General features: G+C 34.6%; 1 protein-coding gene across 1 annotated transcript in view; it reads left to right on the top strand.

The window, feature by feature from the left end:
• The window catches only part of LOC137924533 (protein madd-4-like), a 187099-nt gene that overhangs the window by 132563 nt on the left and 39961 nt on the right, over positions 1 to 14575 (top strand). Inside the window, exons 7-9 of the mRNA XM_068767922.1 lie at positions 5726 to 5855; positions 11200 to 11315; positions 13677 to 13777. Coding sequence (XP_068624023.1) covers positions 5726 to 5855; positions 11200 to 11315; positions 13677 to 13777 — 347 coding nt within the window. The remainder of the gene's footprint in view (positions 1 to 5725; positions 5856 to 11199; positions 11316 to 13676; positions 13778 to 14575) is intronic.

The raw sequence follows: 14575 nt of genomic DNA, 5'->3' as shown, positions 1-14575 counted from the left end.
TTGAAATTATTTGACAAAAGTACAAAATGTGTGTATTGAAGTTAGATATAATGGCACACGTATATGACAGCACTCCTAATAATACTTAAGATGCCGGTTAGTTAATTATGATCGATGTTTGTATTTCGCTAATTTTATGATGGAATAATAATAATTATTACTAACACCAGCAATTTGTTTCGATTTCCCAGTAGCTGACATAGGTAATATAAATTTAAATATTGAAATAAGTCGTCAATAAATCGGAGCCAAAAAAATCTTTCAAAGAGCCGCATACGACTCGCGAACAATAGTTTAGCCATCCCTATATTACATCTTCATATTTGTTTTAAAGAATTACGGAAATAAAAGAGTTTTTGCCGGTTTCTTAAATACAAAGTAAGAAAAAGATCAATATTTAGCCACTTAAGCACATGCAGGCAAAATAAACATTGGTCCTTTTCTTACTTAGGGTGGAGTTCCGCAAGGTAACGCCTGATTCCATTAAATATTAAATACAAAGACCTAGGAGATGTTCATAATACTGGGTATTTGCCTATTGTCAAAGAGCGCATTATTTAAGTTCTAGTCCAGGTCTTGAAGCCAGGAATAAGGAAATCTGTAGACGAAAGAAAATAACAGAAATAACCTCGAGAATCGGCCAAATGTAATGGCAATGGTCTTATCTATGTAGCATCTAAAATAGGTGGCCACTACAAAGTGGACAAGTAACTTTGTTATGACCTTCCAGCACGCAGCTTCTAGCTGGTCCTATTGTAAATCTAAGGGGGAGGGCTGCGTCCAATAGTGGACGTCTTACGATTAAATTGATGATGAAATGTCTACAAAATAATGTGATAGATCGTCCAGGAGATGAAAGGAAAAGGTGAAAACTAAAGTAAATTATTGGTAAAGTCTTTTCGTTACCATATCTCTGTAATTGCCTAGTAGCGAGAAGTGTCTTTTACCAGAATTTGAGTTACAAAATCTAACCGACTTTTGTATTTATAAAATTCTTCCAGTTAGACAAGTTACTATAATTAACTTCACCGAGGTCACCGAGGTACAGTCAACTGTTTATAAATGCATGAAATTGTAAACTTTATGCAGTTGTATTAAGGTTCATAAGCATTTATAACACAATGTTAGTACGGAATTGTATATTCGACGAGGGCAATCTCGCAAATGGCTGGGTTATATGAGGAGGCGGGCATCACAGCTTACGGCCGAAAATATAAAGTAACCGCAACATTTGTGATGCTGAAAGCGTACTTTGGACATGTGTGATGAGATTTTATATTACCTGTACATCAATAATTTAGTAAACTATTAACTGTACCGTTAGAAAAACATGTTTAAAAATGAAAAGGGTAGTGGCTAAAGAAAAATATATTTCTTCATAATGGGTAATAGATAGAAGGCCTGGTCTGATTTTACACCGCAGTTCGGTACTCTCCTGATAGTAATGGTAAGCAGCAGTAAGATTTCCCAGGACTGGACAGACGGCAACACGTCGAAGCAGGAAGCGCCGGTATTAGACAGGGTGTGTTCATGCCGTTGCGAGGTACGAATAGGTACAACCTCAATGACCGAAGGTTGTTTTAATTATAAAACTTGCACCTGTGTGATGACACAGTTTTAACATACATATATGAATATATGTGCAAATTTGCTTCGCTGACAGTAAACTCCGAGATGGCTTGCGATGAAGGTAAGGAAGAAGCCGAAAGCGAGTGCGTCGGTGCGTGATACTGACCTAGCTAATGAACGAGATCGAGGCCAGGGTCCTCTCAACCTCCTCAGCTCCTGTGGCTGGTGCGCGGGCGCATTGGAATGTTTGTTATAAAAACAGAGGTCTGATGAACCGGTAGCACGCTTCCACGACACTTGAGATGTACCGAGTCGAACCAAGTGTTCAAATATTTTTACTGCAATACAATTTATGTGACATTTCTTGTGTTTATATTGATTTTGTTAAGATTTTAATTTAAACATATAAAACGCTAACATCTTACAAAACATTTAATTGACCTAAAATAGTTTTCAAGTTCGATACAATCAGCTTTTGGTTTATGAACAAAATCTCGTGAAAAAACCGTTGTTGATTCGTTATTGGTGTAACAGTTTTAAAGAAGGTAACGTTTTGATGATTTGTCAGCAAAAAGATGACGAACAACACTATTCATTTTTCACATCCCTAATTGACAGTTGGTTTTTTACTCTGTGCTTTTTCATTCATTTCTGTCTATCCTTCATCATGGCGTCTGTAGTATTGCTAATAAATTGTAATAAACACTTTCAATAAACCTATTAGTAATTGCTATTAGTATAGTATATTAAACCTATTAGTGCGCATTTATCAGCGGGCTGGCGGGCGGTGCACTTTATTGCACGACTACTGCTACATAGCGGAAGTAGCTATATATTAGTCCTTTTCTTACTTAGGATGGACTTCCGCGAAGTAACGCCTGAATCCTGAATATTAGCTATTAGTTATTAACAATATCGGTGCAGTATTTCAATACACTAATTTCTTTTATGTGGTCCCCACTATTGGACACCCCTATCTAGTTTGTGGTACAGGGTCGTTTTTTATCTTTATTCATTATTTTACATTTCTTATCATTTTCATCTATAATCTATCTTTCCTTTTGTTTCATAATACAATTTTATCTATCTTTCTTTTCCATACTAATTAACGTTCGTTCGTTGCTTCATTTTCTTCGCCTCGTTTCTCTATTAAAACATAATTTTCATATTTTCTTGCTTAGTTTATATTCATTTATGCTATTTGACATTATTATGATTTGATTATCTTCACAATTTATCGCAGATCAATTCTTAGTTTTTATTTTATTAACATTTAATTTCTGTTGACCTGTTTTGTTTTATTTATTTATTTTTATTACATATTTCACTATCCTTTCTCAGAATTTGAGAAACTTTGGCTTATTATTGTCGTTTTCCATTATTGAGGCGACGCTTTTCTTGCTTATTTTTGTGCCCAACCGGCATTTGGAACCGAGTCAAAGTCCTCTGAATACGATCACTCTGGAACTATATTTTGATATGCCAATAACTTGTTGCAGTAAAAAATCTGCAGGCACAAATAATAATAATTAATTTTAATGTGTATTAGTTAGAATCATTTAAAAAAAAAAAAAACAAAAAGAAGTTTAAATGAAACACAATTAAAGTTTAAATGGAAGAGTTTGATCACGTATTACCTCGTATCTATTCGACTGTGCGTCAGAAATAGGCTGCAAAGTAAAGGAAGCCTTTGAAAGATCACCGACCGCCATCACTCTGTCGTAACTCGGAGAACAGCAATCGTTAATTAGATGTCAAATTATCGGCGACTGATAAGGGTAAGCCAAACCCTTGTCGATCAAAGAGAAGGAATACAAATTGGCAATAGGAAATTTTTAAAGTCGATTAATTTCCATTTTAAAATTTATCACCTGGCCAATGTCAACCTGATTAATTATCAGGACTTTAACAATATTATAATGTTTAATTAAATATTAAATCGCCATTTCTAATTCCTATTAAAATTTAAAAAATATGTGTTTAGATGACCTTGTGGGATTTTTTCTAGGGTCATTACGTCTTGAGGTGCGTACAACGTGCGTGCGTAATACGTACAACACGGAATCCGAAGTAGAAGTATGCATATTCGAATTTTGCCCGTATTTATTTCTGTGAAATTCCTCTTTTCGATTAGCCGCTGACAATGATGTAATGTCGCTCCTACAATCTTTGTTAAAGTGAACAAAACAAAAAATTAAAAAAGATAAATAAATGTTATAACAGGAGAATAAAAATAAATAAAAATACACATATACATTAGTATGTCCGTAGTGAAATAAAAAAATAAATGTACTGTGGTTAAAAATTTAGAAACCAAACTTTGATACCTATAGAGTGAAGGTGAGGGATGGTAAACTTAGCTTTAAAGGAATGACAAGAATGAGAGATATTATGAATAAAAAATGAGGCGTAAAACAATATGTTAAGTTGTATAAGAATAAAAGAGAAAAATAAAATAAACATTTAAAATAAAAACTTATTAAATCCTGTATAATAAAGCTGTATCCCAAAAGTAGAGGTGAATAAGTGGGTTCATAAAACGTTGGCGAAAAAAATAGCTAAATAAAAAAGTCAAAGTTTTTACAACCATAATCAATCACCTGTATATAAAGGTGACAAGTGTCATAATGTTGCATAATGTGTTCATTTCTAGAAAGCCATGCAGAACAGAATTAGGTCTATATATATCTTTCTCTCTTTAATGTATACTTTATTTCTTAATTTAGTATCTTGTGTTTTATAAGAGTTTAGACCAGTGATTCCCAAAGTGGTCTATATCGACCCCTAGGGAGCTATGATAACCTGCTAGGGTCTACGTCAGCAAAAAAAAATTTGGGGGTCCATGAAATGAATATGGGGTTCCACGATAGTGGATCTCAACACATATACTGATAGTACCTATTTACTTACATCATACTATTTTATAATATCAAAACATTTACATTATTTATAAAATTACCTATGAATTAAAAAAAATATTGTATATGTTTATAAAATTATGCAAGTTGTAGGATTATTAAATTAACATGTGTTTTTACTTTAAGTTTAACTAAACTTCACTACAGTTAGAAATTTACAGGAAATCAATATCAGGTAAGTAGAGGGTCTACCAAACACGGAAAAACATGGCAAGGGGTCTACGACACAAAAAAGTTTGGGGAACTCTGGTTTAGACAATCTAATCAAATTATTGGTGACACGAACGCTCTCATCCTTTGACTCACGATGAAGTCTTTCTAATGCAAAAATATTTATTTATTTATAAGTGAATAAATAATATTGTATATAAAAGACTTCAGTCGGTTTTAAAATTTTATATGACGTTAATTTGACCTGTAAAACAAAAGGGAGTGTATAAGGAAATTTTTTCACTACGTTTTTAGATTTTTACATACTATACTTGGTTCATACTATCTAAATGTAATCTTAACTTTACACTTAACTTAAGTTAAGTACACTAATGCAATTGTTATTCCACAGCAAAAATATCAAGTGAAATTTTCCGCAAAACTTTAATTAAAAATTCTAGAACGTTCTAGAACGGTAATTTCGTATTCTTTATACTATTTTGTTAATATACATCTTTAATTTTTTCTGTAAGCAACGGGACATATATATGTATATTATTGATCAGTATTAATACTACATTATTTCGGCAACATGTATAAATTTAATTTCCATTTATAACCTTTCATAATGCTATACTTCAAGACTTGTAAATTTCACTTAATTTAAATACACTATTATGTTGTTTATACATAATTACGTATAGCTGTGAGTTTTTTATATAAGACAATAAATAAATGTTAAATATACCTATCCCCCGATTTACACGGTACTTGTTTTACACGTTTTCGCTTTTACACGGTTTTCCTAAAAAGTTTTTTTTTGTTTTTAACGCACTCTACTAAATGCTACTGTGATTGAACACATGTGCTGTGTACACATTTCACGGGGAATCCCGAGCTTATGTGCTGACTTGCTACACACATACTGTGTCTGTATTTCTTCACATAAAATTAAAGTTTTATCTACAGAAAACTTTTCAAAAAATTTTATTTTCGATTTACACGTTTTTCTCAGGAACGTATCTACCGTGTAGATCGGGGAATAAGTGTATAAGACTTTGCATGTCTAAAAAAAGTTTGCTTTTCAGGCTACAAGATGTCGCTAGCTGTATGCAGAGATCGACTCACTGGATCAGACGCTCCGGAACAGCTTTGCGACGGCTCCAGCAAGCCAACAGCAGCTGTCATCAGATGCAATACCCACCCATGTCCATTCAAGTAAGATTATTTATCAATCTGTAAAAGAAAAAGTTACCAATGTAGCTTGAAGAATCACTTTTTGGTTGCCGAAAGGTTCTTGATTATAAATCGCTAGACGCAGTGTGAATTTTTTAATGGTTTTTAATGATCTTCCAATATTTTTTTCATTACTTTTATTTCTGTCACAATTACTTTTATTACTCTTTCCTTCTTCACATTATCTTTCATTCTTGTGGCATATCTTTTACATTGCATTTATGATAAATCTTTTATCATTCGCCACACTTTCCGAAATTTTACATTTACATTTTCAAAGTCAAGATCGCGGGTAATTATTGAGCACGGGTAGCGCAATACCGATCACCCCTATCATCTTTGGGAGGTAGCCTAAACTTGTGTTGGACGTTCATCAGCTACTATAATGATGACGGCAAAGAAAATCATTCACTCTGGTATATATTCGATCACTGCTTCTAGCACTAGTACTGTTCTTAAACTAATATCTTTTCACAGCGCAATATTAAAAACCCAAATATCCAACAGTTAACTAAAAACATCTCACGCAATAGGCACAAGATTCTGTATTCCAGCAACTGGTTATAGATGTAAAATCTATAAAGGAGTGAATGTATAGGTCAATAGTGAACAAAAAGCTTTAGTAAGAAGTAATTGACCTGTCGTCTTCAATAGAAAAAAAATAAATGTAACATATTTAAGAGCAGAGTGGTAGTCGAGAAATATTTTCCAACCTTTTTTTTCACACACCTTAGCTTTTTTAAAATTCTTACGCCACCTTATGTAACATACATAATTTTATATTAAAGCGGAAAGGTTAAACTCATATCGATTTCACTTTTGATTTGCCTCTCGTAATAGTTAAACTATTTTTTATGGCCCTCGCTATTGGAGGCCTCTCGTACCCCTAATTAGTTGGGATCAGGGGCTTTGTTTACAAATAAGTTTTTCAGATTTTTCATCTTTATTCTTCACTCACTGTCATACTTCTCAATTTCTTTTATTCTTATTTCCATCACAATATCTTTCATTTTGTTCTTTCATTCCTTCTTACTTTCATCGCCTTTCTTCCATCATCTTATTACTCTTAGGGGGCTAAGTACATTTTTTTAATTTATTATATTATTTACATATTCTATTTTTTTATCACAGTTTTCTTTGGATAATAATTAAATTGCCCCTCTGTGGAACGTGGGCCCGACGTTGGGAAACACCGTAGTAGATAGAAGTCGTTGAATGTGGGCCATGCTGACGTAGCTCAGCGGTATGGACTAAGGCTTGCGATCATAGGTTACGAGTTCGATTTTCGGAAACAATCTCATGTATAACTCACACTTTATGCATTATATACATATAATTGTCGCTACTACCAAACAAGTTTCCAGATGATGTACAGTTGCGCCATCTAGGAACCATAATACCACAGTGAGATCACCAACCGTGGCGATTATCCTAAATCCCCCTATAGTTATCTTTGAGAGAGGCTTAAAACAAAGACTACGTGACATACGTTTTTTTTGTTTTAATTGTCGTCAAATTTCTACAGCCATTTCGTCTGTATTTTTAACTCGCTCTGTGATTTATAAACCACATACAGCGAACGCCAAACAGCCTGCCAAACGTGGTGATTATGGTATATTCTCTCATAGAAATCTTTCTGGGAGGACTATGCCATACAGTGAACAGGCCCACAGATAAAATCGACCTTCAATACCTTGTATTATTAATAAATACATTAATAACTCCGGCATGCTATTAATCTGTTTTTCAATTAATTTCATTCGTAAACAAATTCAATTAAACTTTTGCTGGTTAATTAGTATGCTTAAATTTGCTCGCAGATAGATGACGAAAATAAATCTATTCGGTACACGCTTTGATAGAATTCGTACTGACAAAACTTAATGGCCTTTCTTATGAATATAACGTTGACAAATTGATCATTTTATTTTCTAAATAAGTTTCAAAACAAAATTGACGTTAAATTTCATGTCGAGCTTACTCAAGATGTCGAAGGTGCTATGTTCGAAGTCGTAAATGATTAAATATACCTGAGGAAACTCGTTCAGATTGATAACACCATCTTCTAGAAGGAAATTACTCACCAAATCCCTTGTTATTGGGCGGCGTTCGCGAAACTTCAAAATCACACGATGCCTGAAGACTAAGGTATTTGATCAGTGTATTGCCGATGATGCTTATGGTTACTCAGACAGAATTAGAAAGAGATATGTTTAGAGCTTTGGTAAGAGATGGAATCATAAATTAGGAGAACCAGAGAAGAAAGTCACAGATGTAAATAAAATAATTGCTTGTGTAGTGGCAATAGACGGGGCACGCCGCTAATGAAATCGATGGTCGTTATGGCCGACAGGTTCTCAGGTGACGACCAGGACACGGTAAACACGTGTGAAGACCCACTAAGTGTAGACGAAGAACATAATCATAAATCACTGATGGTGTCCGAATTCAAATCAGCGTTAAAATTGAAATTCGAACGCTCTGCGATGATTTAAAATAAGAAGTAGTGCTGTCGTCGAGGCCAGCAGTATAACGAATGAAGAACTGCAACATACCACTTTAAATAACATAGTGTACAGTATATGTATAGTTTTGTATATCTGAAACATAATATTTTTAAATAAGTCTAAAAATATTATATACATGTATTATTATATTTTTCTCAACTTTGTAGTGTACTTATCTGCAAGATAATATATATATTTAAAGTATAAATAAAAAGCCATGCATTTAAGAAAATTAAAAAATTGTTTATAAGATAAACAATCTACTCTATACATATAAAAATGAATGTTTGTCTATATATACTTTGTAGGAACGTAAACTTTTGATCATGTGATAATCTTTAGCAAAGATCACAAAAATTAAGTTGGTATGACCAATTTTCGACAGTTGGCGCTACTGTCATTCCAATAAATTTCAGACATTGCCGTGACAGTTCATGCTGATTAGAACTGAAAACGGCGAACGAATGGTGACGTTTTCAGTTGTGGGTGATATAAGAATTTATGTAAATTGTGAAATTCATATCCGGCTAAGATTATCAAAATGAAAACCAAAAAAAAGATAAACTTAATATTTATTTTGTTAAATTTCACGCGGACGAAGTAACGGGGCACAGCTAGTAAAGTAATAAATAATACTATCTTTTATTAATGCTGTAGAACAGGGGTGTCAAACTCGAACATAAAAGTACGAAAGATAGCAACAGAGAAGTGGTGTCAAGTATGTCACAACATTTTTTTGGGGTCCACCTAAAGTAAACCATTGTTTATTTTGTCCAAATTATATTTGAAATTTGACACCCCTGCAGTGGACATATCATTTCCCAACATTGGTAAGTTAAACAAGTCATTAATGTTTTATTATAGTCTTTTCAAGAGTTCTGTTTATGATCTCCGCAGTATTTGTTAGTAAACTAATTAAAATTTTGTCATCGTTTATTGTGTTAATCGAAAACATTTCATGTATATTTTATTGAATACAATTAATTATTAAACACGTAATTAATTTTGTTGTCGCGCTGAAGTCAAGTGGTTATTAAAACAGATGGACATAATTTATTGACTATTTTCAATATTTTATTTTATTTCCTAACCATCTCTACAACATAAACACACACATACGAAAACCATTACAAAAAATAAGAAAAGGACTAATATATAGCCACTTTCGCTATGCAGCAGTAGTCGTGCATAAAGTGCACCGCCCGACAGCCCGCTGATAAATGCGCATGCGGCAAACAAGCGAATTACACAACTACCACCGTTAAAACACTGAACACGTCTATCACTCCTCTACGGTGCATCCTCAGGAGTAATGTTACACTAATTATGTGCCGTTTTAAGTAAAAGAAAAATATATATATTTATATTTAAGATGGGTAGTGGCTGGAGTTGGCGACAAAAAAGCACACAGAGAAAAATATATATGTATTTAATTAACTAAGGGCAGTGGGCAGAAGACCTGGTCTAATTTTACATCGCAGCTCGGTACTCCCCTGATGGTGGTGGTAGCCAGCCGCACGATCTCCCAGGACTGGTCAGGCGGCTGCAAGTCGAGAGCAGGAAGCGCCGGTAGATTGCAGTATGTGTCGGTTCCGGTGCACGGTGATATAATTTCAACAGTGTAAAACTTGCAGTCTAAAACTTGCAGTATAAAGGTAGCAGCATAAAAGTCGCAGTGTAAACTTTGCACCCCAAACTTTGCACCCCTTTGGGGTGCGAGACGATGTAAAGGTTGTGGCGTGAACTAAATGATGCCCAGAGAATGAGGACTAAGGCGTGAATTTATAACGTAAATTCTAATTGGCCCCGGCGCGTGTGAAGACACATAGCTGGTGAACGCAACCGACACAAAGAGTGTGCGTCGGTGCGTGAGACGACACCTAGCTAGTGAACGCGACCGAGGCCTGGATCCTTCCCCCGAGCACTGGTGTAAACTCTGTGTGCTGGTGCGCGGGCGCATTGGAATTTTTGTTATAAAAACAAAGATCCGTTGAACCAATAGCATGCTCCCACGACCCCACGCCACTTGAGACGTACCGTTACCCGCTAAGGGTTGAACAATTTTTTGCTGTATTGCGATTTATGAGACGTTTCTCGTGATTATATTTTTTTGGTTAAAATTTTAACTAAGATTTATGGGTCGTTAACTTGCAACGTTACAATTAGTGCCAAACACCGAGTCAAGTAGGATCTGGGAGAATCTCACTCGCCCCGTGGACCATTGAACTAGAGAATTTGGCACTAATCGGTGTAAAATAACTCCTGAGGATGCCCCGTGGAGGAATGAAACACGTGTTGAGTAATTTAACGGTGGTAGTTGTGTAATTCGCATTTATCAGCGGACTGGGGGGCGGTGCACTTTGTTGCACGACTACGACTGCATGTGCGGAAGTGGCTAAATATTGGTCTTTTTCTGACTTAGGATGGACTTCCGCAAAATAACGCCTGATTCCATTAAACATTGAACTAGAACCTGCGCACTACATTTTTATAGTGGCTGCCTTTCTCGGAGGCCGCTCTTTGTTGGGACAGAGGCATATAATATAAATAATTTTTCATAATCCTTTTTTAACTAACTTTTAGTTTCTTTAATTCACAGTTATTCAACCATCACCTCTCTTTATTCGCCACATTCTTTTAAATCACAGTTGGTTACATCTGCACTATATTACTTTAGTTGTGCCAGTCTTCGACGGTATAGCTTCAGGTACTCTGTTATCGAACTTGGTTTGGACCAGCTCATGGGGCTAAAACTTCGTGTATTAATTAAGTAATTTTTAATAAGTAAAATTTTATAATTAACAAATGGTGTTCCGCAGGTGGTATGTTGGTGAGTGGTCGTCTTGCAGCGTAACCTGCGGTGGTGGTGTTCGTACCAGAAGAGTTCTGTGTGCCAGATCAGCGAACGTGACCAGAACTGACACTTACGAACCAGGTATGGTCAATCTTCTGTCAAAAAATATATATTTATTTAATTTATTTAATATTCTTTATTGGACACGTTAGGATACATTTAATAAGTTTCACGATAATATACAAAAAAGTACAATAGGCGGTCTTATCACACAAGGCAATCTCTAACAGACAACCATAGTATGGAAAGGGTAAAAGTACTAATAATGGGTAGGTTATGTGTACAAAAAATACATATTTACAAGCAAACGAACGTAAACATACATAGACATACATACTTAAAAATGCATACATATGTATATAAACTTATATATTTATAATAAATATGGTATAATACATATTATCAATATAAAACAATAATAAATAAATAAAAACGTCACACTATATATACACATTTATATATTTATTTTCACATATATATAAGTGTATGTGTATATATATGTATACGTCTGTTCATAAACTCTAAATCGTGCTAAAGACGGATACACATGATGACCCCTTGTTGTGTAAGTCAGCTATTATTATGTATCTAGTTTTTAAGATTCCTCAATAAGTAATAGTAAAAATAAAAAGTGAAAAAAACCCCTCACCTCTTCATTTTACACAGTCACCTGCTACCGAAATTCATCTACAATAAATAAATATACAGATAACAATGAAGAGCTTCATGCATTACAGTGAAGGTTTAGTGCACTATAACACTTGGTTGTTCATGTCATGAATGAATGGGGTTAAAAGAAGCAAACATCTGTGCAATAAGAATATAGAGAGATATATAATGAATATAGGTAAGCGTTCACCATTAATAATTTCAGATATTCCATCAAGATTGTAATGGTTCTAAAGAAAAGAAAGGTTGCAGGTTCAATCCCTTGTGTCTACAGAGTACACTCTTATTCAAAAATGAAAGACCTTTATAGATATTATTAATTACATTATGTACTAAAAATACATAAATTTGTTTATCCAGTAACAGCCAGAGCCGTGTTCCCTAACGTGGGAATCGCGTCCCACAGGAGGATAATTTGATTAAGTTCGAGTGTTCACCTCTCGCTCTAGACCATTTAAAAGCAGTTAGATTATGGTGCCAAATGAAACGAATACAACAAAATGTCAAATAATTACGATACGTAATTACTAGGTTGGCATGGTGTGTTGGAGTGGTCAAGTAAACTTACCTGCTACAAACTGCAAGATTCGCGGGAAATCCCAGACGTTTTTATATCTCGCTAAACAACGCAGTTGTTCACTTTTGACCCTTCACAGTTGGGTCCATCTTAGTTTTTGAAGTGTTTCACAGCATTCTATTAGAATTAATTTGAAATAGGAGTAACCTGGGGGGAGGAGTAATAAGAATTTTACAAAGGATATGGTGGAGCATGGTATAATAAGTTGGGAAACTCCAGAGCCTTTGGTTTTTGAAAAGACCACGGATCACCAAGATCAAAGTAGGATAGTCCGTCCACTCATAAGGTGGACATACAACTTTACTAAAGCTTTCAGTAGTCGCTGGATGATGAACACTTTCGAGAATTATGCTCAGCTGTGGAATAATGATGACTAATACTAATTTATAAAATAATATCATACTAGTAGTATTATTGCGAGGTAGGAAAATCAAGCAGTTTTCCTTCTCGTTCCTAACATGTTCGTAAAAAAATAAGTAAAATCTTGTTATTTTTACTCTAGTAAGTATCTATTCTTCTCTTAATTTGGCTAACAAATATGTGCAGTAAATTTTGATAAATATCTTCACTACTCAATTTCCTAACATATTTTACATGCGCCACCGGCTTCGTGCTTTTGAACTCGATTTTATGATAAAATCAAAACCGTGAAGTGAGTGTCGGAAGATAAAATACTTAAAGCCCCGCCTTGGCTACAAGTTTGTGGATAAAATTTTATATTTAGTTGAATTTTAAAAATCACCGGTCAAATGTTAGTATTTACGTACAAAGTTTTACGTTTTAGGTGATGCACCTTGTATAGAATTATTATACTGTATAAAATACTCTTTTTATTGAACTCTGAGTAGTTGTAAGTATTTTGGATGGATATATATCTGCTTCAAAAATATATTTATAAAGTGTCCCATAAATCAAAGTCAATTTGCAACAGTGTCCGGTGTAATTGTAAACCGCTCTCGTTTTTTTTGGCCCCGTTTTTGAGAACTCCCGTAACCCTTATCATATTGAAGACATAAACGTTAATATTTTAAATATTTTTTCAGTTTCTTATCACACTCCTCTTCCTTTCTTTACTGTCTACTGTGTTTCTTTCTTTCTTCGCACTACACCTATAGAGAAACTCCTCTAGTATAATTATCAGGGCCCCGACATTAAGTATTAGTGTGATTATTAAAATTTTTACGTTGGTGAAACAGGTTCAAGTTCAGAGCCGGGCTGCATATCTCCAGCACCCAGATCCTCTCAACCTTGCAACGAGCACGACTGTCCCACGTGGCTAGCTGGCACCTGGTCAGGGGTAAGTTTGATTTTATCTTATTAATTTCACATCACCAAAATTCATTCAATAATTTATTCACCTACTTTCTTCTTCACTTACTCATCAGCAAATAAATTTCTAGGTTGAAAGACACTAAGTGCAAGTTACTTCCATCAGCTATTTTCTATCCACAGCTTTGTATCGCTGATCTTTGAGCTTATATACACAAACTCGCTTATGATCTTTAGGTGTGTAAAATCCCTCTTGGATACGAGATGTCCAGTCCGGTAGGTTACTATTTCAGACATATAGCGTCCACTAGACTTGGGCCTTGGGCGTCGCCTTCCACCCTTTTTAAAAGGACCTAAAAAAGGTTATCATTATACTCCAGAATCATAAGATCCCAAAGACATCTTTTCTACGCGTTAAATTAGCTGTCCACTGCCACTTCCAGTTAAAAGTCCGCTGATCTAATCGACTCTACGGTTTTTTAGTATCTATGTGGCAATATTTATTAAATAATGTGTCTCTATCTATTTTATTTTACTTGCTTCATCCACTCCGAAATATCTTTATCGCACACAACTAAACAATGTTGACAATACAATATATTCAGTTCGGTTATAAAATTTTATACGACCTTATATACCCTGAATAAAAGAACGCGGTAAATATTATGGTAATACTTCAATATCTATAGGTAGTCGGGTTTATGATGCCCCTGTACTAGGAGGTACCGTAACCTCTGCAGCTAGCGACACTGAAAAATGATATAAATTTACTCGAAGCTCGTAAAACTTTTATTTGCAGAACTATAATAGCGAAACAATAATGGTA

This window comes from Battus philenor, unplaced genomic scaffold (assembly GCF_028537555.1).
Source record: "Battus philenor isolate CCGP_79_NKW_IND1 unplaced genomic scaffold, ilBatPhil1.0.hap1 SCAF_24, whole genome shotgun sequence".
Lineage (NCBI taxonomy): Eukaryota > Metazoa > Arthropoda > Insecta > Lepidoptera > Papilionidae > Battus > Battus philenor.
Note: the sequence above shows the minus strand (reverse complement) of the source record. Positions and strands in the feature narration are given on the sequence as shown.